At 44.3% G+C, this 26,873-nt stretch overlaps 1 protein-coding gene across 1 annotated transcript; it reads left to right on the top strand.

The window, feature by feature from the left end:
• Positions 1–52: 52 nt before the first annotated feature.
• Positions 53–25,164, top strand: ST8SIA3 (ST8 alpha-N-acetyl-neuraminide alpha-2,8-sialyltransferase 3). The gene is given in 9 exon segments (XM_061169227.1): positions 53–222; positions 5,875–5,986; positions 6,132–6,252; positions 17,390–17,411; positions 17,413–17,631; positions 17,633–17,884; positions 19,275–19,394; positions 21,798–22,355; positions 24,882–25,164. Coding segments are annotated over 9 exon segments (1,857 nt in total).
• Positions 25,165–26,873: the final 1,709 nt, after the last annotated feature.

The raw sequence follows: 26,873 nt of genomic DNA, 5'->3' as shown, positions 1-26,873 counted from the left end.
AAGTGACCGCTCTGCACTGGCCCTGTGTTGGGTACGGTGGGCCAGCCCGAGCATGGAGTCTGCTCTCCGGAGCACTCCATCTCCACTGCCCTCCGCTACCCAGAACTCAGATTTGGAGCAGCCAGGAGGCAAGAGAAGTGATGGACCACAGGGCGATGACAGAAGAGCGGAGAGGTCCTGGGGTCTGAGCCAGTCTCCGAAGGATGGGCAGGACACTGACATGTGGGATAGGGGGAAATAAGACTCCCAGCAGAGGGGCTAAATATCTCCAAACATTTAATAAGATATGCTTTAAGGGGCGGCCCTAATGAATATCCTGTCCCAGAGTCTGTTAGAAACAGGAAAGCACAGGAAGAACATGCCGCCACTTTGATTCAGGCCTGGACTCCAGTGCTGGCTTTTCCACCTTCTGGCTGTGTGACCCAGAGAAAGCCACTTCACCCCCTGAGCCACAGCTATCTCATCTGTTAAATTCAGATACTATAGCTCTCAGGGTTGCTGTGAAGTATAAAGAAAATCACACATGTCAACGTCCACTTCGGTACACAGTAAATATGAGTTCCCTGTAGAGAACAGCGCTGGGGGATGCCCACGGGAACAGGAGCCCCTCTGGACTGACCATTCATGAATGTGTGCCACACCTTCCTGACCAATTTGTATTTTCATTCTGGCCCATCTTAAGGCCCAGTGAGTGACCATCTGTGTTGCAGTTAAGAGCACAAAGTCAGAAAGCAGACTCCCTCAGTCCAAACCCTGCTCTCCCACGTGCTGGCTGCATGCCTGTGAACAAGCCCCAACTACCTCAGCCTGCTTCCTTATTAAATGGGGATGGATGCATTCATTCAACAAGTATTCATTTTGCACCTGCTATGCACCAGACACTATTCTGGCACATACAACAATGCTGAGGATACAGCAATGAACAAAACAGATAAAGATCCCAGGTCTAGAGCAGAATATGTACAAGATGAGCCTGGATCATCACGTCACCCCAGAAAACAAGGCAGCCATCCAAAGTCCTGTCAAAAGATCTTGGGACCCAAACTGAAGGGACTCCCACTAGCTGAGGAAGAGCATCGATAAGACTAACACTGGCAATGGATTGAAACGCATCACATTTGTAAAACTCCATCAGTTCATACTCATGGATATTTCTGAATGGCCACATTATGATGATGCTAGATGTATTATTCTGAAAACTGAAAAAAATCAAGCATTTAATTCAACTTTCCTAAATGAGCTGTATCTCAAGGTAACTCAAGAGTTGATGCGGGGATGTTTCACTCTACAGGAATGTTCTGGAAAGTAAAGAAAAGAAATGATAAAATATCACCATCTTACAACGCCCATTGAGTCAATAAATCTGGGCATGATCATCAATGGCCGCTCACACCCCACAAAAGAGATAACCGGGCACCACGTGACTCCTGACACACAGCACCGATGAAGTACTCCTGGCAAACAGCCAAAGACCAAACCTGAATCTGAAGAAGCCTCTGGGTCCAACTACCAGCTTGCAAGAAATACAGGGGACAGAGGAACATGTTAAATGACATGATGGGAATATAACAAGCAAGATCCAAGACAAACCGCCCAGTTTCTTCAACAAAAGTTACCAAGTGGGAGGGGGAAGAAAGAGGGAGGGGGAACCTCTGAACTTAAAAGAAATGATCACATGCAATCTATGGATCTTACATGTTCTGATACAAACAAACACACTAGTTAAAAATCACTTATGTGTTTAATGGGACAGAGTTTCAGATGGGAATGATGACAAAGTTCTGGAGATGGATGAGGGTGATGGTTGCACAATGTAAATGTACTTAATACCACCGGGCTATACACTTAAAAATTATTAAAATGGTCAATTTTTTGTAATGTATATTTTTACCACAATTTAAAAAATCATTTGAGACTATTAGAGAAATTTGAACACTGACCGGATATTCAACAGTATTAAGGAATTGCTATAGTTGTATTTTATGTGTCCTTATATCTTAGAGATACATATGGAAGTATTTATAGATTAAATGGTATGATGGCTGTAATTTGCCTCAAATTAATCCAGTGGGGTTGGAGGGATGGTGTAAATGATACAAGATTCAGCAGGAGTTGGTGATTATCGTAGCTGGATGATGGATATAGGGGATTTATTGTATAATTGAAATGTTTCATAATACAAAGTTCTAAAAAATTATCCCTTCCCTCCCAGAGTTTACATTTGACTGTGGGAAAATAAACAAATAAGTAAAATACGTAGATGGTGATGAGTGTTATGGAGGAGAAATAAGCCAGGAATATAGCAGGAGGTGCAGGCTGGAAACGTAAATTTGAACATTGTCAGCACATGTAGGTATGTAAGGTCATGAGACCGGTTTAGTCCATCCAGGGAATGAGTGTAGATACAAGTTAGTAGTCTGAGTTCTGAGTTCTGGGGTTCCCCGCGGTTGAGAGATTAGGACGATGAGGAGAATCCAGCAAAGAACTGAGAAGGAAAAATCAGTGAGGGAGGAGGAAAACTCACAGGAGCATGAAGTCCCGGAATCCAGAGACAAAAATGTTCCAAGCAGGGAGTGATCGTCTGTGTCAAATGATGATAATGGCCCAGTAAGCTTAGGACTAAAGATGGACCATTCGATTTAGCAATAGGAAAGCCTGATTAGAGTGGGTTCTGGGGAGAATTGGAGACATCAAAACATATACTTTTTTCAAGTATACAACACCACTGTTAACTGTAAGGTATTGTATACTTGAGAGTTGCTGAGAGTAGATCTGAAGCATTCTCACCACAGAGAGAGGGGGGCGGAAGTTGACTATGTTAACTATGTGAGCTGGTGGGTATAGCATTGATCTTGGCAATCATTCCAAGAGTATATGTATGTCAAATCATCACGTTGTGTACTTTAAATATATACAATTATATTTGTCGATTATTCCTCAATAAAGTTTTCTAAGAAAAGAATAGACAACTCTTTTTAAGGAGTTTTGCTATAAAAGAGGACAGAAAATTGGGGTGGCAGCTGGAGGAGTAAATGGAGTCAAGAGACGAATTTTTTTTTGAACTTTATTTAATTATTTTTTTATACAGCAGGTTCTTATTAGTTATCCATTTTATACATGTTAGTGTATATATGTCAATCCCAATCTCCCAATTCATCACACCACCACCACCACCCCGCCGCTTTCCCCCCTTGGGGTTCATACGTTTGTTCTCTACATCTGTGAAGAGACGAATTTTTTAAAATAGGAGAAATTAAAGTGTGTTGGCAGGCTGCTGGGAGGGAACCAGCAGAGAGCAACATTTTGATGATGCAGGAGAGGAGCAGGGCTGAACCACTGCCCTGGAGTAGGCGAGGCCAGGGACGGTCTAGTGCACAAGTTCCAGGGCTGCAGCTCATCCAGGGGAATGGATGAGAGGGAGGGTAGATGGTATCGTGTTGACGCAACACGGTGGTAGAAGACATGCAGGTGCGGAAGCTCTGTTCTGGTTGCTTTCAGTTTCTCAGAGAAGTCATCGGGTGAGAGCGAGAATGAGGAAGGTGGTGCGGAGGCTTAGGGAGAGAGGAGAAGGGGTGCCAGGCATCCACAGGAGTGGAGCAGATGAAAGGACCCGGGAAATATAGATGGACCATCCGAATAATACCCATACCTCCGGCATAAAGTTGAAAAACTTCAGTTAGATGACACATGAAAAAGTGCTTAGCTAGTGCCTGACATAATAAACACAATAAATATTAGCTTGTCATTTGTTATTACTAGGCCACTCTCCTAAATGCTCTTAATTCTTAATTCAAGAATTGTCACTATTTCTAACAGACAGGGTTGAGTGAAGTCCCACATTGTCTCCATTTTACAGTTCTTAGGATGAAACCCTAGCAAACAGCCCCTTCACCTCAAAACCAATGGAGCCACGCCTGCTGAGGACGTCCCCCTGCACATGCCCGGGAGGAGTCTCTCCTGGAAGGCAGCCTTCGCTGGCAGCGGGCACGGCCACAGAACACTGCATCCCGCTTGCTGAGAGGAGAGACCATTCCGATCAGGTAGCTCCTTGGTCATTACCGTCCTTGCCTTGGAATTTCATTAGGACCTGGTGTGGCTCCTGGGCTCCCAGTTTCCAGGGGCTTAGAGTGATGTTGCCCGTGGTACAAATACAAAATCGCCAATAGCTGCCTGGTGTGCGGACTCGGGGGATTCTGTAGTACAGGGGTCCTCTATGGTGACCTGCCAGGCATGAGGTGGGTTAACTATGAAGATGAAGATGAGCCATCCATGTGGCGACAAGGGCAGGATGGCTGGGGAGATGCTGGGTGCGATGGTGGGAAGTTCTGAACCAGGAGTCCCAAGGCTTCCGATATTATCCTGGCTCCGTCACGATGAATCGCATTACCTTGAACTGTTCAGGTTCCTTTTTGGGTAAATGGGAATGATGATAATGATGACAATGGTGATGATGGCTTTACTCTGATTCTAACAAAACACAGTCCCTGCCGTTCTAAAGTCAGTGCTACAAAAGGAAGGGAGGTGGGAAGGGGCAAGTTTCCTGTGTCAGCTGTCTTCTGTCTGCACCCCCACAGCCACTCTCCACTCTGATCCACTCTGCTTCGTGCCCAGGGATGTGGGCCTGGATCTGGACTGCATCAGTGAGTTTACTTGCCTTCTGGCTTTAGGTTCAGCTAATGCAAGACCCCAGCTGGAGACCAGAGACTGGACATAGCATGAAGTCAGGCAGTTGTTTGCCATGAGTTGGCTACTGGAGACCACAGCTCCTGCAGGTTGGCTTCCTCATCAGCCACCCTCTCTAGATTCTGGTGGCCCCTTGCTCTCCTGCCCTTCAGGAGGGGAGTAAGAGCTCCCCACAGTCGTTAGCCCTGTGGTGCTTCACCATCCCTTACTGGTCTCCCTAATCCCTGCCCACACCTTTATTAAACTCTCTTCAAATGCCTCGTTTGGTTTTATCTACTGTTTCCTACTGGGACCTTGACTGAGTTCCTTTTCTAGCAAGGTCCAGACTCTCTTATCATCTCTCGACTGAGTGCAGGAATCATTGACAAACACTGACTAGTATTTATTGAACGGTTAGCACATACCAGCTTCCACTTAGGTTACAAAAAGTAAAAAGCATCACTTACTGCAAAAGACCTAAAATCTCACTTGAAAGTCAAGGCATGTGCACATCAAAAAGCACAAAATGTGCCTCACACATGCTTGATGAAGCTGAGTTCTTTCCCTCCCTACTAGAAGGAGAAACTTGCTTTCCAGTTGCTCAGCCCCTGGGCCTCTTGCCAAACTAGGTCCCCTACAAACCAGGTCTCCACAGAACCAGGAGGCGTAATAGAGGAACAACAGGATGCCGGGTTGTAAGCTTTCCTATTGCAGCACGTATTCTATCAGAAGGTCCAGTTTGTTTATCTATGTCCCCAACCAGACAATGAGCCCTGTGAAGGCAGGGACCCCAGTCCTCTCATCACCCATCCTCTTCTCCTCTGGACCACTGTGCTGGGCTCCCAACCGTTCTCCCTGCTTCGACCCGTGTCCCTGTCCTGTTAACTATTCCTCACATGGTATCAGGAATGGCTTCCAAAATGATAAATCTAATTCTGCTGCTCCACTGCTAAGACCGCCCAAGGGCTTCCCCCTGCACCCAGGATAAAGTCCAACTCCACACGCTACAGGGCCCTACGGATCTGGTGCCAACCTCACCCTCACCACGTTCCCAACCACACCAACCTTTCTGTTCCACAAACAAGCCAAGCTAAGTCTGACCCCTGGCCCATTGCACCTGCTGTTCCTTATTCCTGGAATGCCTGGCTGGCTCTTTGCTCTCCTCTAAGCCTCAGCTTAAACTCACACCCTTTATCACATCTCCTTTTACAGTTTCTACATCGCACTTAGCACCATATACTCTCACAGTATTAGCACCATGAGAGTGGGACCTTGTGCGTGTCGTTCGCCACTAGATCCCCAGAGCACGGAACTTGGGCACACAGTATGTTCTCATTAAATAAAGAGTGGGTAAAGGCCTGCTATTCAGATGAGCTCAAAGATGCTTTGGAGGAATGTATTAGGAGAATAAAATTCTTTAAGTGAAAGTAAGTGGGAAATTAACCTGACGCTTTATGTTATTTTGGCAGGTTACTGACGAGAGCTGGCTAGCCAGAAAGGAAGAGCTGAGTCCACATGCAGGGGAGGTGTTGGGCTATGCCCCTGGGGGTCCTTATAAGAAACTTTGGGGACCTTCTGTCCTTCATATAGGTTGGGTGGGGGCAGGGAGCTGTGCAGAGCCACCTCACTCTCTTCTCCCCACTCCCCTTTATTTTCCTTTCTCTCTTTCAGTCTTTCCTTCATCTCTTCCCATGGGTAATGAAATACTGGTCTCATCTAGCACTACTGCCTCTCTTTAAGACTTCAAAAGTCTCTCTTTAGGAGGTCCCAGGGACATCAGAGGAGGGACCAGATTTTTTAAAAAAATAAACCTCAGAGTTTAAACAATGTGGCATGGCATTATGTCAGTTAAGATGCCTTTGGTCAAATTAAACCCAGACTCAACTGGTTTAAACAGTAAAGAAGATTTATTTTCACATATAGCTAGAGGTCCTGGTAAAGGGAAGCTGCAAGATCAGTTAAATCAATTCCCTGCAATATCCTCAAGGACCCGGTTCCTTCTGACTTTCTACCTTATCATCCCCAGTGTTAGATTTGTCCTCAGCTATCTCCCCTCATGGTCACAAGGTGGCTGCCACCATTCCAAACCTCATGACAAACATGACAATGTCCAGGGGAAGAAGAGTGACTGCTTTTCCCTCAGGTCTCACTTTAAAACAGAGGTAATCTTTCTCAGAAACTCTCCCAGACACTTCCTTTCATGTCCCATTGGCCAGAGCAAAGCCAAATGTGGCAAGAGAATAAAATCACCATAGTAAGATTAGACTCATTGAGAATTGTTCTTGAGCAGGAGATGAAGGTTGCGGAGTTTGCCAAAGTGCCTATTCCAGGTACCAGCCAAGAATCTCACGCCATTCTGAGGTATTAGGTAGAAGGTGCACAGTTAGCCAAATTTCAATGTAATGACCATTGTGAAATGCAGAATGCAAAAGGTTGCTAGCCTATAAAATAATGGGAAAATATATCATTGATGAGAACAGAGAAAACAAGTGCCTAATTCTAACTCTTTGGTAGAGAGTGGGGAATGAACAGGAAACTGGGGATGCTTTCTCAGAGGAGATGCCAATAACAAAGCCAAGATATCTTGATATTTACTGTATGCCCAGCACAGAGCTTGGTGCGTTACATAATTAACTCATTTAATCCCTTCAATAGCCCTATGACATATGTACCACTCTTTCCCATTTGAGGTGAGGAGACTGAGGCATGGAGAAGTTAAATAGCTTTTCCCAGGTCACCAAGTTAGTTAACTGGTCTCTGGATTCAAGTCCGGGCAGGCTGATTCCAGACCCATTCTTTTACTTAATCCCTGGACTATTCGTTCTCCTTAATCTTGAGAAAGATTTTCAAAGGGACAAGCATGAGCTCCCCATGTGTTTAAACTGAAGTAGGAAGTCTAGGCAGAAGGGACAGCAAATAAGATGAGTTGAAGGAGATAAGAAGGTTCAAGTACCCCTGCTAGAAAGTGATTACCTGGTTCAGGTAGGAGATGGTTAGGAATTTGGTTAGGTGGTACAAAAAGAAAGGAAGAGGCAAATTGAAAAAAATATACAATTTTCAAAGGAAGAAATACTAGCACTAACACTGGTATAATTGATTATGGGTATTACCAAAACAGAAGTTCATGCCAGCAGATCTTAAGAAAATGGAATGTCTATAAAGGATTCACAAGACATAGAACCAAACCTAGAAAGCCATTCAGTGTCCAAGCAAGTTGGCTCCCAAAGTCACTCTGGTAGTTCCTCAAGATCTTCCAGTCAATGTTCCCCATGTTCTCCCTCCACGTTCCAAGGGAACTGAGAGCCTTTCTCCCTGGGCACTGTATGGGCAACCAGCCAGTGGATGGGTGGACCCACTTCTGCTCCAGTGAGTGCCCAGAGCACAGCCTCGACCTGCTTCCCTACCAGAGCCATGGGCAGGGCAGTGTCAGCCAAATGGGGAGATCATGATGTAAGCCTAGGTAAAGGAGGAAGAAGATTCAAGGCTGATTTACAGGATGAAAAGGATGAGGCCCTTGGGAGTGGCAAAATCGTTGGGAAACATTTAAAGGAACTAGCTTGTAGGAGGAAAGAAGATGATGTGTTCGGTTTCGAACAAGTTAGGTTTAAGAAGATGGCACATCCAAGAGATGGCATTAGAGGGACAAGACTGGAATGCAGGTCAGGACTGCATACACAGATACGAGACTCAGTCAAGTAGATGATCATCCAGTTATTGAGCATGTGTCTGTCCTAGGTTCTAGAACTGTCCTAGGTTCTAGAGCTGCAGCAGTGATGAGAATGAGGCCTCTGCTCTTGTTTGGCTTGCTTTCTAATGGTTAAGCCCTTGAAAATAAGTGACCCTTTGCACAAACCCTCACACTATTCCCTGTATCCTGTGTGACCATGCAGAGAAAAGAGAGAGGTTGAAGTCATGTAATTTGGGAAGACAAAATAAAGATGGAGAAGAAGAAATAAGACTGGGAGGGCGCCCTCAGAGAAGAACAGGGAACCGAGAGAATGTCATTTATGGAAGGAGGAGTGAGTTTAAAGAAGAAGTTAACATCCATTGGCTCCCGGCTAATAGTGAAGGAAAAGCCACTGAATTTGACAGGAGGGTTGCCGCTGGGCAGCTTCTAGCAATGGTTTTTGGTCCTCACTGTGCATCAGAATCACCTGAGGCGCCTTAAAACATACAGATGCCTGGGAGCTACTGCCAAGATCCTAATGCAACTGGTTTGGGATGTGGTCTGGGCATTGGTATTAATGGCTGCTCAGGTGACTTAAATGTGCAGGGCGAGTTGAGAAACACTGCTCTAAATAAAGTGATTTCAACAGTAGAGGCTAGATTGCAGAGAATAGAAAAGGAGAGGGTTTTTTGTAGTGGAGAGACTAGCAGTCTTAACATCAGACATGGATGTTTAGTCTCCGTCTCCTTCTGCCTTGCTGTGGGATTTAACCTCCTTGTGTCTTATCTATGAAATCAGGATAGAAATACTTGCTGTGCCCAACTCACAGTTTCCTGGGGAGGTGAAGATGGGATAATAGATGTGAGAGTACTTTGAAAAAAGATTGAAGTGCTATAAAAATGTAGGATTTATATGGTTGTCAGTTTTTTGCCCCAAAGATAGTGATTATCAATTGTAAAGACCTACGTGGAACCAGCATCCCTTTCCACTCTGAGCTCACAAAGAGAGCATCCTTTGATAAGTGCTCACAGCCACTATCTAAAGGTCTAATGCTGTCTGCAACCCTCACTTTTTCGCAGCTGGCCTTACACCAGATCTATAATAGATGAAGTTTCCACAGTTTTGCAAATCCTACCTAAAATTGCTAAATACACAGCCATCCAACATAAAACTAAAGAGTTGAAGGATGTTGCTGTAAAGATTAAAAAGTAAGTTTGATGTTACAAGGTCCCCATTTAGTTGTCAGTCCTAATTGTCATAGAGAATGGGGAAGGCAGAGAACAGACTGGGGGACATCTGGGAGTGCAGACAATGCTGCAGGGTCAGAAAAGCCTAATTCCCCCGGCAGATGGGGAAAGATTGTCCAAAATCTAAGCCAAAACCAGCAGAATTCAGTAACCACCTTGGAGTCTACGTCATACCTGGATATGCCTACATACGTAATATATGTCATGCCAGGTCTCCAAGAAATGAAGCAACCTTCTCAGCGTTCCGCACTCTGATTGCCCTTGAGGTAGCACCTGCCCCCAGGTGAGCAGTGGTACCTGTTGATGGTGACTAAGGTCCAATTGGGAGGCTTTCTGTAATCCTAGATGATCACAGATGAGAAAAATAGCATTACAACATGCTCTCTACTCACTTTTGTTGGATGTTTTCCTTTGGGAAAAATACAAGATCAATACAATTCTTTGTGAAGGACATGGCATACATAATGGTTGAGTTTCTTTTTTCTAATGAGCAGCTTGAACTCAGAGCAAGAATAAAGCTCCTCCACGGGAATTAAGCCAGGTGTCAGATAACAGGTGTAAGCATCGGAGAGATGCTGGGGAAGATCAGTTACCTCCCTCTCGCCTCTGAGCCTGCCCTGGCTCCTTCTACTTGGGTTGCTGTTAGGGAGAAGGTGGTAATTACATTCTCCATCTGCCTGCAAGTCTCCACCCAACCTCTTCTACCTGCAAAAAAGGCTTACATCAAAATTGCCCTCCTCCAAACACTAGTACAGACACCCAAAGCTAGACACTCCCTCATCTTACACCACCTCCAACAGGACTTAGAGTCTTTGCATGTAAAACTACCGAGCAAAATAGAATGTTGAAATAAAGATATAAAGGTTTCTTCCCAAGTTTACATCGATCATCTCATCCATTGAGAAGCCACTTTCCTCATGTTCAACCATCCTTGTAAAAAGCTGACCATGAGGAGAAAGGGATACAGAAGCCAAGGTGGATACTATATCCTTGGCTCCTTTTTAAATGAGAAATATTCACTTTGAGGAAGCATCTTTCATGCCCCAGTGTATAGACCCTAAGCTTCTGGCATGGAAGGCAACCAGGTTTGGTGAAAAGAGGAATAACTATGCGGTCATTCAGTCCTATATTAAAATCCCATTTTTAAAATAGCTGCTGTGAACTTGGCCAAGTAATTTAATCCCCCTTAGTCTCTTTTTCCCTTATCTACGGCAAGGAATAAAATACTATCATATAGCATTATTGTGAACATGACACAGAACGTGGAGGTCCATAGTATATAACATGATGTAGCTCAGTCTCCCCACTGCCCTACTGAGACTGAGTTTTTCAATATTGGGAAGTCCAGTGACCACTTATTCCTGTGAATTCCCTGTGAACACAATACGAGAAATCTCAGCTAGAGGCATGTGCTTATAATCGGGATAGGGGGGTCCACAGACCGGGGAGGGGATACTTAGCAGTCCATCCTTCAACAATTCCTACCATTTCCTCTGTGGAAGCTGTACTCATCAATAAATCAGCACGTGGTAGTGCATTTTTTTAAAATTACATGGAAATTTTCTCGCTTTTTGTTATAATAATATACAAACAAAAGTGTTTTTCCCCCTGCTCTCAAAGATATGTTGTTGACAATTACAGTTTCAGAAGCACAAGGAACAAAAAACTGCCCAGAAACTCAAGATGAAGGCTAAAATGAGATTTTTTTTAAAAACACCTCCCCTGATGGTACCTAGGAAATGTCACTGTGGCTGCTCTCACCGTGGGTGATTTCCTGTACCCACAGTCAGTGCGATAAAGAGACACAATAGACATAAGAATAGCTTAAAGCTTAACTGTAAGATTATTTTTCAAGTAGCTTCTCCAAGTATAATACCTTAGCTTCTAGAAAAAGTAATCGCTGCAAACATTTGAAAAGTCGAAATTCTATGCAAGGACCCAGGAGATTAACACAATTGAACGTAATAGCTCTTCCCAACGATTTCCTAGGGGTTGGACCGCAAAAAGCCTTAAGACGGCTTTCCAAATATATTTTATTTATTCATTGAAGAAAAGGCTATTTGAAGTTCTTGTATTCCTTTCACATAGAGATGCTTCACTGAGCTTTAAGAGAAGTCTGTAGGCGCAAAATGAGTAATTCCTCAGCTTCTGGAAAATGTAATCATTGCAAACATCTGAAGTGTTAAAATTTTATGCAAAATGTCTTTTGTAAAAGATACAGATAAAAACCTTGAAACAAAAATCATTTCAAACTGGTCTCAGCATTTATATTTTAGAAATTAATACAGGGGACTTCCCTGGTGGCACAGTGGTTAAGAATCCGCCTGCCAATGCAGGGGACACGGGTTTGATCCCTGGTCCAGGAAGAGTCCACATGCTGCAGAGCAACTAAGCCCGTGTGCCACAACTATTGAGCCTGAGCTCTAGAGCCCACGAGCCACAACTGCTGAGCCTGCGAGCCACAACTACTGAAGCCCGCGTGCCTAGGGCCCGTGCTCCACAACAAGAGAAGCCACCGCAATGCGAAGCCCGCACACCGCAATGAAGACCCAAGGCAGCCAACGATAGATAGATAGATAAATGAATAAATGTTTTAAAAAAATTAAAAAGAATAAAATAAAATAAAAATTAATACATACTCAAATGCCTATGAATGCACAGAGCATCCGTGGATGGCAACAGTAGCTGTCTCTAGGGAGATAAGGGTAGGAGGGCGTTTCACTGTTCACAGTGCATACCTCCTGTGCTTTATATTTTGTATTTAATTAAACGTGTTCTCTTCAGTAAGCAAGCCAACTCGCGCATCCCATTCAAGGTGAATGATCTTTCCCTACAATCAGTACTGGAGACCGACCTTCTCCCTAACCTGCACCTCAGGTATGCTACAGAGCAGAGAAGCTCCTTGCCTTCTTTCCACACCGGGCATCAGCTGTGTTGGGTGCTGTGCTGGCACTAAAGTATACAATGAAAATAAGATGCTGTCTTCTGAATGTCCCCACGGGATGGCTGGGCACCCCCCCACCCCTGTGCCCAGGCTCCAGCCCTACTCAGTTTTCTCCCAGCCACAGAGCAGGCCACTGCCTTTCAGATGTATCACTGTGGTCTTTTCCTTGTTGCCACGCACCCCGCGCCCCAACCCTTGTGATTAAATGGCTTTTTTAAAGAGGCTAGTATGCATCCTCTTCCTCAGTAGCCCTGAGACACAATGACCAAGGGAGAAGGTTTAAAGCCCACTTCCTCTTGGCCCTGGAATACCAGTGGACACATTAAAGCCACTAGCTGTGTGACCTTGGCAAGTTGCTTAACTTCTTTGAGCCTCAGTTTCTCATTCTTGAAATGGCGGCAGTCATTATACCATCAGAGGGATGGAACGGAGATTGAATGAGATTAGTTATGTAAAATGCCTAGTATAATACCCAACACATAGCAGGTGTGCAATAAAAGTGAGATGACGAAATCATCATCATCTTCAATGGTAGTAGCATTAGCTGGTTCTTACTGTCAAAGGATGATGCTTTCAAACTTCCCAGGCCTGCACACATTTCCAGCTGTCTGTCTCTGGACCTGCTTACAAGCAGTATGCAGCAGTAGAAAGGGTGGGCTTTAAAGTCAAAGAGGTTTCACCTTGAGCAAATCCTTAACATCAGTTTCTTCAGCTATAAAGTGAGGAGAATTATACCTTCCTCACCAGATTGGTGCAAAGATTACAGATAATGTATAAAAAGCACCTGGCACTTAATAAGTGCTCTATACATGTTGGCTGTTTTCACCTTACTCCAAGGGGGCTTATTTATTCACTGGCCCCAACACGCCTTTCTCTCTTCTGCCTCTGCATCTTTTTTCAGCCTCGTTGTCCCTGACTGCCCTGCCCCTGTTACCATCTCCATCTCTGGAGACTTCCATATATCTTTCTAGTTTCATTTCCATCTGAGAGCTTTCATGAAGCTCTCTTTGACCACAATGGCTTTTCCCACCTATGAACTCATAAAGTATTTATCTTCTGTGGGGAAATAGGAGGTAGAAATCCAGAGGACCCCAAGATCTTTCCTCTGTGGCCACTGTTAGACCTAGTAGAAATGAAGGAGTCAGGCAACAGTGTAGAGAAAGAACTCCATCTCATGTGGCTTGGGGACAGTCCACTGGGAAACTGCTCTTTGGGAGTTTCCCAGTGGACTGTCGTCTGGAGGGGTCACTTGCCCTTCCGAAAGTCAACTCCATGATGCCTTATTCAAGAGTGCTTCATAACAGAAAATGGTCAATTTTTTTCATTCATCAATTGAGGCACAAAACAGGCTGGTGGGCCACTGGACACATCAGCTGACGTCCACATGAGCAGTCGCTGTTTCCATCTCTCCGTGGGCCTGATTCCAGCTGCTCCTACCCCCATTCGGTCCAAACGAGATTGATCCATTCCTCTCTACAAACTCTGGACAGTTCTGAACAGCACTGCTGAAGATACGGCATCTCATCAGGAGCCTTCGTGGGCTCTTCTTTGTGGCAGTCAACTCACACCCTTGCTGTTCCCCAAGCCCACCATAATCTTCCCTGCCTCCTGTTTTCCCTCTACTTGGGACATCCTTTTTAAAGTTCTTTACCTAATGAACCCCACTCATGATTTAAAATCCAGCTCAGAGGTTGCCCTCTATGAAGAGCCCTACCACCAACCTCTCCAGACAGAGTTTATAACCCAGTTCTCTCATCAATCCTTTACTGTTGAGCTCTTCACATAGTACTGCCAGAATGCTTACTCCTCTCTCCCCTCACAAGACCATAAGCATTATGAGGTCAAGAATAATTTTATAACCCCTGAGTCTGCCTATCAGAGTGTCTGACAACCAACACATTTGATTTAATGAATTGATGAAAGAAAACAGGAATAAATGAATGAATGATGTCATTTCTAACAAAAGACACCATTCCTCCCAGCTGTCCCATCCAAGTAGTGCCTATAAATTATTCTTGGTAGGTATGGGTTGGTGAGGAACTACACATGGGTTGGTGAGGAACTACACAGGGCAACAGACCCATGTTTGCAAAATGTGGGTACTTTTTGCAAACAAAAAGTGGGAAAGTACTTGTATCCAAAAATAACAGCTCCCCTAGAAAATATTAAGTCAAAGGAGTCTTTCATTTCTGTATTTCTTGTATTTACCCTCCTGAACTACTATAGAGGTCTGATTTCCAATGAAATCTGAAAAAGTGATATTTTGTAAAAGTACCCTATTTTTTAATTTACTAAGTAGCTATAATCCCAGGCCTGAAAAATACCATATTCAGTAGCTGCAGTTGCTCTTTGAAGCAGCATTCCCAAGATTTTTTCCTCTGGTAATTACTGAGCAATCCATTGTCACCTTTAGGCCTGGCATAGGATTCCTGCGTGCCTGTTTATTTTCTGGCTAATTTGGTTCCTTTACATCACATGACCTTCAGTGATCCATATGCAATATGGGAATTATCCTAGTAGGACTTTCTTTAGAGGGTTCGCAGAGGTGTGCTAAGCATAAGTAATACATCAATTTTTAAATCCAGGCAGAATGAGTCCATATCATATGTTCCAGGAAAGCCTGTAATGCTGTAAGAGAACCAAAGAGCTTCTCGATCTTTGTCATTTTCTGTAGGAAAATGCCTCACCAAGTACATCCTTTTTTCTATGCGTTCTGAAGCAGGATATTTATGGGGTCAGAGAAAGACACTAAAAACTTGCCCAAACTGTTTAGCTCATATTTATTAACTGCTTAATACAAGCCAGGAGCAGGAGCTGTACCTAGGACTTTACATGCCTTGTTTAATTTTCCCCAAAATCCTGGGAGGTTTTTATTTCAGTTATGTAGATAAAGGAGCTTGAAGCACAGAGATGCTGACAACTTATCCAAGGTCACAGAGTCAGCGTTTGAGGTCCAGTCTGCTGACTTCAGAGCCTGGAGCTGTAACCAGTACTCTGGCCTCCATGGTGTGTCCCCCTACTTCTTGTTCAAGAAGAGTTTTTCCAATATGTGTAATTCCCAGACAGCTCTCATAAGATCTTATCCCCTTTGGCATTTTACACTATATTCATATGAGCTCTTTTTTTAAAAAAAAAAAAAAAGTATTTATTCAAAAAATATGCTTCAAGTACTCATCATGCGCAGACATGTAAGACTTCTCTAAAATTTTTACATAGTTAAAAAGTCCCATGGGGAAAAGATTGTGTCCTCTTAACCTACATTTTTAGATTTTGATATAAAATATCTTGAGTAGGTGCAAAATTACTAACTCTCTGTTCCACTGGAAAAAGACAGCTGCATTCTGTGTGCTGCTGTCCACAACCAGACGTGTTTCACAGGGAGCTCATTAGGTCCTCAAACAGTTATTAAGCATGCCTCTCCATAGACAGTATGCGGGGAGTATGCGGAAACAGGGCAGAAGAAGACATGGTCCTGGATCTGCAGAAGCTTACAGCCCAGGAGCTCACCGCTTTGAAGAATTCACAGCCCACAGACAGACTATAACATCAGGTCCACCAAAGCCCATAAAACCAGAAGTTCAAGAGAGAAAGAAATCATAGCCACCTTGGAAAACATCAACTTGCTTTATTGGAAAAGGTTCCTGAAGCTGATTTCTCACCTCCAGCTTCTTTCCTTAGTGCTTACTGACCATTACTGGGAGGACCAGGCCAAGGGTACAGCTAGGGGGAAGACGTCACAAGTTACTTGCAGAGGACAGAGCTAAAGAAACATGTAGATTGCCTTCTGAGCATCCAACAGCATGACTGAAAATGAATTAACTTTTATTTCCAATGTATATTAAAACAGATAACATGTGAATATGCTAAAACAAATTGAAACAGCAACACAAAGTGTTAGGCAGTGAGCTTTCCTTCCACCCTCGGAGGCAGCATCTCTTACTTGGTTTTTGAGTTCCTCCAAAAGAGAGTTCTGGGCATTTATAATGGACAGAGGTTTATGATGCCCCAGCTCCTGGTCTAAGCTAAGCTAAGCTTTAGGGCAAAGTTGAGTGGCCCATCCTGAAGGCCTGGCCACGGGGATGTGTCAGAAAAGTGGGCAATGGAGAGTTTAATCAGAGGGAACTTCTCCAGTCCTGGTTACCTCCAGGGCATGCTGGTTGCCCACGTGCAGGGTGCTGGGAGTCAGACACTGGGAGGAAAGGGAGGGGGAGCCGGGCCCTCCACACTCACAGCTCACCTTACAACTCTGCCAGGCACCACCCATCTTTTAGAGAGAAGTGCAGTATGCGCTGGGCATAGGAAGCAGATACGGGAGAGATTATGGAAGATTCCAAGGAGGTTTTAAGCGCTCACAAGGCCCAACCGCTATTTAGGGCTTCCTTGCTGGGGTGCTGGGGCAGGTGCTGATCCGTGGGGCCCGGGGCTGTGCTCTGTGGTGAGGAGAGAAGCTTTTAAATCTCTACTCCTAAAACCACTCTCCCTGCATCTCATAAGCACCCAGCTGTTGTTCATCCTCCAGGACAGCAACTCCAGATATTTATCTCTATATTCCACGATTAACTTATAAAGTAATGAATTGTCCATTGAACTAAGTTTGGGCGTCTGTCTGGCCAGAGCCACCTCCTGGCCCGCACCCTCAGCTGGGAAGGCCATTGACGTGGGCTGCAGCCTTCCAGCCTCAATTCCCCTCCCTCTGCCACCTCCCCTTCATCCCTCCCTCTTCCGCCCCTCCCCCTGTTATTTGGGAGATTAGAGTTCATTAATTAAATCCTGTGCTTAGATCGAACTGTAACGTTATTCCAATCACATTTATCTTGCAGGCGGCAGAGGAGACGGCAGCCTCGCTGGAAACGCGCTGGGGAGCCTGAGCTGGCGGTCGGAGACGCACGGCGCGCAGCTACATCGCCACGCCGCCGCGCAGACCCTCCATCTTCCTGCTCAGCCTCCTGGCCCGCTCGCCCCTGCCTTGGGGGCCTGGCTTCTCTCTGGGGCTCCTGCCCGCCCCTACGCCCTGGCCCTCCGCGGCTCCCCTGCCTGGTCCCCCTCCCCACCCCCCCGGCACATACGCTGACACGCGCGCGCGAACACTCACACACACACACTCACACACACTGACACGCCAGCGAGCTGCTGGCCGCTCAATGGACCGCTTTCCCCGGTTTTCCTGATCCCAGCGCAGCCCGGGATGAGAAATTGCAAAATGGCCCGGGTCGCCAGTGTGCTGGGGCTGGTTATGCTCAGCGTCGCCCTGCTGATTTTATCGCTCATCAGCTACGTGTCCCTGAAAAAGGAGAACATCTTCACCACTCCCAAGTATGCCAACCCGGGGGCGCCCCGAATGTACATGTTCCACGCGGGATTCCGGTGAGTGCGGGCCTCTGAGCGCCCTCAGGTATCTGGTTTATGGGGGCGGGAGGTCAGAGGGGGGTGTTTTGCCTTCTCCGAGACACTTCGGGCAAGAAAACTGCGCGGTCCTTCCATTCCTCTTTCTGATTCTTACACCACCACCCCTCCCGTGCTTTTTTTTTAACCCAAAGCCCCTACAAGCCGTTGTCCTAATCAATGTGATTGCATTCTCGAATTCTTCTTCGGCATCCCTTCCCCCATTTCAAAAATGGGGGGAGGGTTTAAGCAGAATGATGGTGTAGGGAGAGGCCTTGTGTGTATTTGGGAAGGGGCATGGAGAGATGGACATGCGTTAGGTTAGTGCCTACCCCGCGCCCTTGTCCGCAGACTCCACGGCCGGGCTCCGGGCGGTCCGGGGCGATTTAATGGCGCAGGCGCCGGACTCCTCTTGCGCTCTCCTCCTTTCCTCTCCCCAACCCTTCACCCCATCAAATGATGCGCGGGTCTGTTCTCCTGAAGCCCCTGGGGTATTCGACCTCCATCCTTCCCTCCCTCCCCCGCACACAGCGCCATCGCCCCCACCCCCCCGCCTTTCCGGGATTTCTGCAATTCCCCCGCCCTCTGCGGGAAGCGAGCCTCCTAAGGGCCGCCTACCCTCGCCCCAGCTCCAAGTCACCAACGGGCGCAACGCTGGACTGAGAAGGCTCCGGGCGAAGCTTGGCGCAGCTCGTCGAGAGCCTCTGCCCCAGTGTGCCCCCCTAGCAGAGCCTCTGAGGGGCGGGTAGCAAATACAAAGTGCACCCTGTGGTCCAAGCCAGGCCAGAACGCGAAACCTAGAGAAGCCCCACCTGGGCAGAGGAGTGGAGTTGGCCAGCGGCCTCCAGGGGGGTCCCCAGTCAGGGGACAGGGAGTGAAATCAGACCTAGGCTCGGGAAGGAAGAGGTTAAGGACGGAGCCACCCCCAGCCTTCCCCTGGGTCTCCGGTTCATCTGCCCTTTCTACAAAAATCAATCCGGCCGGACCGCGGGGGCGGCGCGGGTAGGGCGAGCCGTGGTGCGGCCGCTGTCCGCGGTGCTGACTCCCTGGTCCTCTCCGCGCATCAGTTTCCAGCAGAGCGCCGGGCTCCCGCCCCTGCTCTCCGAAAGACGGCCATTTTATGGTCTTTCCCGCACCCGCGGGGATGGACAATGGAGACGGATTTCCCTCGTTTTCTTTCTTCCTCCCGGGTGTGTGTGGGGGGCAGAAGGTGGACCAGATGAGAAGGGGCTCTGGGGCGGGATGTAGCCAGTACGTGTTCCAGCCGCGCCCCATCCCCGCCCCGCTCCCAACCGGCTGGACTTTAATGGCTACCTTGGCTTCCCCTAGCTGAGGCCAGCACGCTTGTCTGTGTACTCATACTCCTCTCCAGGTCACAGTTTGCGCTGAAGCTTCTAGATCCGTCCTTTGTGCCCTTTCCGCATTCTCTGACTCATGAACTCCAAGCCAGACCTAAGTGGACATTTAATCGGACAGCGTTTTTACATCAAAGGTAGGATAGGGGGAAAAGATCCAAAAGGTGTTCTGAATTCTGGAGCTCAAAAACAAAACAAAACGAAATAATACAAAACAACAAACATCTACCCCCCACCCAACCCGAGGTGTATTTGCATTGTCTTCTTGGCCTGACTGAACAAAGGCTGATTAGTAATCTTTTTTAATTTAAATATGTGGTGCCCTCTCATAAAAAGAAAACATCAAAAAGACCAATTTGAATGGAAGGGAAAAAAGATATTTCCAGTATCCTCCCTAACTTGAGCTTAATTGAGCACCATGATGTATAGTTAACATCATGGCTAATACTGCCAAAGCCATTTATTTAAAAAAAAAAAAAGTTAAGTACAAAAATGCCACCCAATGCATTTTCATTCCCCGACTAGAAAAAAATTTTTAAAAATAAAGTAAAAAAGTATTGTCCCACTGAAACACAGAAGACACTACACTTCATCCCTAACAAATTACTAGTGAAAATCTCGGCCCAAATATATACAGGTATTTAATGGTTTTGGTTTTTTACCTGTTTCTTCTCATTAAACTTTTATAGCTTTTAACGTATTGCAAAAGCTACCCAACATTGTTCTTAATTGTCTTGTAGCAGCTTCATTTATACATGAAGGAGTTTTTGTGCTATGTGTGTGGGTTTTTGTTTTGTTTTGTTTTGGAGGTGGGGGAAGAAGGATGAGATTTATACAAACGTATTTATTCTCCTCAGTGATATCTGGTCAACTCTTAGGAATCCCAGATAAGTCATTTCTCCTTCCTCTTTGGTGGGATTATTATGCTGCTAAATGGAATGTGAGCCATCTAGTGTATTCATTAGGGGTATGAATACTTATTTTACGAATACTTATTTTACCACTCTATTTAGGGTGTTGTGTTTTGGTCATAGAATTTCTAGTTATTGCACTCTTTTATTTTAATCTAATTATGGAATTAAAACAAATTCAGTAGCTATCCATGGTGTCATGAAAATGTTTACATGAAAGGTTGACACACGGTCACATGATTATGATTAAAAATTTTTAAACATTAATTAGAAGTTAGTCCATGACAATAATTGATTAATTCTAAAACTCTGAAGTTTTTTTTAACTTTTGTGGGTTTAATCCAATATTAATTTTATAGACAGCCCAGAAATTTTTCATGGGTCGAATACCATATACCTTTTCCCCAAACATATTTCTGACTCAATAAAAATATTCTTCCCACACTAGGCCATGTGACCCAAATAACTAGTTAGAACAATATTGCCTTCTCAAAACATCCCTCCTTTTAATCCATTTAGGTAAGCTTTAATTAACTTTCCCAGTATCACTTTAAACTTACTTTACCTTTGTAATAGTCTGTAATGAACACTGTTAGCAACTTTGGAAGTTCTGGCTTAAAGCTTTCAGTTTATGTTTCTCTGTATTTTGTCAAATGAAGTAATTTTTAAAAAATAAGATTCCAGGTAAAATGATGATATGTAAAGCATTTAGTTTCATTCCTGCTATTATTTTTAGGCAAAAGACACAGGAGGTTCAATGTGGTTTCTTAGAACTGAAGAACCTACTAGCAGAGTAACATATGACCGGTCTCTCTTAAATATTTTAAATAGCAGAGACTTTAAGAGGATACGCTTAATTACACTTAATGCTCAACATGAAAGCAACCAGAAATTAGTGCTAAGTATCACCCTTGCCTTGTTTATCCTCTGAATTCTTAGAATATACACACATTTTCAGGATTTACAATAGCTTCTTTTTCTAAGAATTAGGTTTCTCTAACTTAAATGGGTTTCTATATAATCAAGTAGAAAAATGTTCCTTTTTCATTATTTAAAGGACATTAATGAGATTATCATCTCATTTCTATTAAATATTCAACTACACCCACTGCTATTACCATTTTCATATTTTAATAATAGATAGTACCATACTGACTCATATCTGTTTGGCTCTTATTTGGACACCAGTGATGTTTGATATTCCTTGAACGCTGCAGTCCAATAGCAAACAAGTAGTCCCTAGTTACAAACTCTTAGTCACCAATGTTTGTGCATTAATGTGAGCTCTTTGGGGCCTGTGTAAATTGTCTCCCTGTATTTTCTGACACAGTTTGGCCTATGCCTCCCCCTTGATCAAACACACTTTTCAGGTAGAGCAGAAAACCAAAGAATTGGCAGCTAAAAACCATAAATTACAACATTTACAAGCTTCAAAGGACTATACCCAGAATTTGAGAGACTAGCACGTTTGTAAATTCTGAAGCAGTTCTTCCTTCAATTATGAATGTATAATCTTTCTTGGGTTCAGTGCCTACGGTTCTTGTCTAAATGAAATAGCATAAGACATAAGATGGAAAATCAATTCTTTTTTTGAATGGGGTATATTTAATGAATTTCTTTTTATTTTAGGCAAGAAATTCTTCAGCATGTCGATGTAATAAAAAATTTTTCTTTGACCAAGAATAGTGTTCGGATTGGACAACTGATGCACTATGATTATTCCAGCCATAAATATGTTTTCTCTATTAGCAATAACTTCCGATCGCTGCTTCCAGATGTGTCACCCATTGTGAATAAGCATTATAATATTTGTGCTGTGGTTGGAAATAGTGGGATCCTGACAGGGAGCCGGTGTGGACAACAAATAGATAAGTCAGATTTTGTTTTCCGTTGCAATTTTGCCCCTACGGAGGCTTTCCAAAGAGATGTTGGAAGGAAAACCAACCTTACCACCTTCAACCCCAGCATCCTGGAAAAATATTACAACAATCTTTTGACCATTCAGGACCGTAACAACTTTTTTCTCAGTTTAAAAAAGCTCGATGGGGCCATTCTTTGGATCCCTGCATTTTTCTTCCACACTTCAGCAACTGTTACCAGGACACTAGTTGACTTTTTTGTTGAACACAGAGGTCAGTTAAAGGTCCAACTGGCTTGGCCTGGAAATATAATGCAACATGTCAACAGGTGTGTATATTTTATTGCCTTTAACTCATACCCTACCAGATGGCAAATCAATATTGTAATCTCTTGGGGGTGGTAGCGAACTGATTAGTTAGTTGTTGCGGTTAGCTTAGTACCTTAGAATGAACGCTTATGTTTTGTAATGAATGAATGGATCATTCTAGGTAAGAAGTTCAGTCTCCTACCCCAGCTAGTAACCAAGTGTCAAATGGAGGGACTGGTGTTTCATCAGCTTCTCCTCTCCATTCCCTGTCCCCTTCCTTGGTGGGAAGCCTAACAAGCAGTCATGGAAATCACCACAAATCAATAATTTTCTTTTAATGGATAGCTGTGTCCCAATAATGCCAATGACTAAAGTGGACAAATCAATTGGTTTTTTTAAAGATGCAATTGACTTTAAATGTTCCTTTTTATTTGATATTTGGGTGTTTTTTAGATGTCCAAGATTAGAAAACCACCTAGACAAATCAAAATTGTATAATCTGCTTTTATAATTCGAGATTTGAGTGCCAAAACATGTGAAAAGTATTTTATCAGCTCATCGTTATCCCTTGTAATTTGAAAGACAGATTAACCAGGATGCAATATTTTCGTCTAGTCTGATGAGTCTTAACTCTGGCTGTACCTTAGAATCACTTGGAGAGATTTAAAAAATACTCTTGCCTGGGCTCTAATTCAAGAGATTCTAATGTAATTTGTCTGGTGGGGGAGGAGAGAGGCTCAGGCACTTGGTATGTCTTAATAACTCCCCAGCTGATTCTAATAAGCAGCCAGAATTGGGAGCAGGCATTTGTAAAATGCAGGGCATTTTATAAAGCAAGATTAATTGCAGAATTTTTTTCTTTAAATAATCTGAGGAAATTGCCTCAACTCTAATTTCCCCTATGAGAATAGCCCCAGTGTCCTAACATACTGTCCAGATGTTACTGCAAGTTAAGAGTGGGTTCTAGGAGGTCTGGTAAACAAGGATTGTAAAATTTTTATCCCGTGGTAGATGGGTACATAGTAGTGTACCTGTAGTCCTCTAAAGTCTTCCGAATTTAAGATCTGTGTAGTTGACCTCTCATATAAGGAGGAATTATCATGTAATCAGCTGGTATGTATCTAACAGGTAGGGTGATGCCAGAATTTACAGTCCACACTGGAACCTTTTCTTTGAAAGAAAAAGGGCACTATTAAGAATTACAACAAAGACAATAGGCAAAAACTGGGACTGTTCCAGTTTCCCAGGATGTATGGTTACCTTCTTAAGAGGTAATATAACCCAACTCCTAAGTTTAAAGATGCATTAACTGAGGTACAAAGAATGAGTTATTTACCCAACATCACTGCCCAAAATGGGCAGAACCAGAATTAGAAGCCAGGCCTCCTGCCAACCTGCCCTGTGGTCTTTTGACCTCATCGTTTTGCTCCCCTCTTGCTCTATGTAAGTACAGCTGTACTAAAAGAAACATCAGAAGCCATTCTAACTCCTTAGGTAAGAATATTAAAACAAAGACTGAACTTCTGAATTTCACCTGGAAGGGAAATGTCCACGTGAAGCCTTCAGGTAGTGAAGCGGGAACTGCATGTGACAGAACCTTCAGGAAGCGGCCTGTGTGGCCCACCTGGCCCCCAGCCTTTCAGCAGGTCGGGCTTGAACATGCTGGTTCAGGGAAAACTTGGAGGAAGTACAGTCCATGGAAACCTGATTCATGAACAGTTTGATTCTGCCTGCACAGCCAGTCAGAAAGGCACACGTGTGTGCGTGCACACACACACACACACCCTCACTCCACAGCAGTCTCAGATATTTGGCAGTTTAGGTAGGAAGGCTTCAAATTACTATCTAAATATGGAAGGAACAACAACCATAATTTAGCCTTTTTTAAAATTCAGAAAGTGTATAAATACTTTTCTTAGGTTCTGGCACGCCAAAGAAGGGCTTGGGAGCATTTGGTTAAGACAAAGGAACAGGGAATGTGATTTTTTTACGAGCGGGTAGATAAAAAATAAGGCCCTACAATCTTTCCAAACCCAAGAAGACAGATTTAATCTCTAAGTTTGGATAAGGAAGTAACAGAGGAGGCCCCCTTTGATTAAGCAACCTCCTCCCCAGCCCAAGGGCCCTTTATGTGTGAGAAGCACAGTCATTCTCACTGGTGGGCTTTTATGGCATCACCACTGAGTCAGAGACACCACTCTTTAGGACAACCCAGAGCAGGGATGGCTTCAAACATGTGTGACTTCTATAGTAACACACGAGCCCACGCTTAGAAAGGCCAACTCTTGGTTTAATACTCTGCTGTTGCCCTCTTGAAATTCTCAATAATTTTTGAAGTAAGGGCCCACATTTTCATTTTGCACGGGGTCTCACAAATGATGTAGCCGGTCCTGCCCTGAGGTGTTTTGTGGTCTAAAAGACAGATTCAAAGCAAGTACTGGTTAAGTTACCTGGATAAATTCACTTCCCAAACCAGTCACAGTGACCCATCTGACCAAAACCTTCAACACTGGCCTCTGAATCCACCTGTACTTATTGTTCCACAGGTACTGGAAAAACAAACATTTGTCACCCAAACGGCTGAGCACAGGTATTCTTATGTACACCCTTGCGTCAGCAATATGTGAAGAGATCCACTTGTATGGATTTTGGCCTTTTGGATTTGACCCCAACACAAGGGAAGATCTTCCATACCATTACTATGACAAAAAAGGAACCAAATTTACTACCAAGTGGCAGGAGTCCCACCAGCTGCCTGCTGAGTTTCAGCTGTTGTACCGAATGCACGGGGAAGGGCTCACCAAGCTGACTCTGTCACGCTGTGCCTAAGAACTGCAAACAGAAAGTGCCAAATGGCTGATTTAAAAGTGCCCCAACTCACACTGAATAGTCGACAGAATAGAACCCTAGAGAATTTCTTAAAAGGAATGTCTGCCACTTAAAAGGAAAGATGTCTTCTCTCCCCCTTTTGCACTGCTCTTTTAAGGGTCTTAGCAGGACAGATGCTTGGAAGCCACCTGACTTAAACTTGATTGATAAAGGGAATGTTGCATTTGGAACTATGCTGCTAACGAAATGGTCTGAAGTATTTTCATGTTTGTATTTTAATAATAAACTGCCTCCCATTTTTTATGAGGATTAGGGCTGTAGTTTCTGCAGCTTTGCTCAGATACAGTCCTCGTAATCAGAGGCCTCTGGCCAATTTGAGCAGGATTTCAGTTTTGCTTGGGTGGGATCAGACTCTTTAAAATGATAACATAAAAGACTGGCTTACGTATATTGTCTCTCTCTCTCTCTCTCTCCCCACCCCCCCAACCACTCCCCTGACCCACCCCCCATCCCCCCACCGTGGAGTTTAATATTTTTGCTAGGAATCCTATTGAAATAGCTTTGCTTGTATGTCTTGCATCTGTAATTTATATGTTCAAGGCTCTGGGTAACTTTGATATTTCATGACAAACTGAGCAAATCATGATGGGGATCCCCTTATGATTACTTTTATAAGAAATGCCTCTTATGAAGTTCTCACTAGTCTGTGAAGTCATTCTACAGCAGCGTGGTTCCTCTCTGGCGAGAGGTGTATAATACAGTGCCTCTTTCACTACCACGAAAAAAGCCTAGGTCGTGGGCGGCATCTCTTGGCATGAGGGCTGTTATGGCAGATCATTTTGTTGCCACGTCTACAGGGCATTGCAGCCTGGGTTTAGTGCCTCCCACAGTCCCAACCCGAGCACTGGGCTGGGAATTCTCTCAGAATATAGAGGCAAGGAGTCAGCTTAAGAACCTGGAACTTATAGGAAAAAGGAAGAAGAGGAAGGAGAATACTTAGAAGTTGTTATGGATCCCGTATCCCCTAAAGTGTTGTAACTATGATTAGGGCCTCAGAACCAGCAGGGTTAAAGCAGAGAAGATGCTCTGAGGCTGGCCAGGTCCCCATGTGAATAGCACTGAGGCGAGGTCATCTTGAGTATCACTGTGTCCGTCAGCACTGCTCCAGAACTTCAAGACAATCGTAGACACCAGATATTCCCTCTTGCCACGGAAATTGGATCTATACACCTACAAATTAAGCATTTCGAAAGGAAAAGCCACTGTGTAGTGGCAAGACTGGTACTAAATAAACCCGTGGAATTGGAGGTGTATAGTCCTGCTGCAGAGGAATTCACTAGCCGTTCTCCTTTCCATTATTTCAGCCTTAGGAGTAGAAACCACATCACTCCTGTCCCTGGCTTTTCACTGAGCAGCACTTTGTTCCTCCAGTTCAGCCCAAAGCCTGGCCAAGTTGATGTTAAATTTTAATAAGAGTTTCTTTCTTCTTTCCAAATGCCAGTCAAGCACATTTATAATACATTTAGGTGGGGTAGCTTGTTCTTTTCCAGAAATCTTCATCTAGATTCCTTGCCATGTTACTAATACTGTTTCAAATAATTACTATAGTTCAGTAATCAGCTCACTGCCCCTCCTTGAGAAGGTATCATCACGCCTAAAATCAAACCAAATTCAGTAAGGAAAGACTCAGTCCTTATGCTCATGTTCTG

Source organism: Eubalaena glacialis, chromosome 15 (assembly GCF_028564815.1).
Source record: "Eubalaena glacialis isolate mEubGla1 chromosome 15, mEubGla1.1.hap2.+ XY, whole genome shotgun sequence".
Lineage (NCBI taxonomy): Eukaryota > Metazoa > Chordata > Mammalia > Artiodactyla > Balaenidae > Eubalaena > Eubalaena glacialis.
Note: the sequence above shows the minus strand (reverse complement) of the source record. Positions and strands in the feature narration are given on the sequence as shown.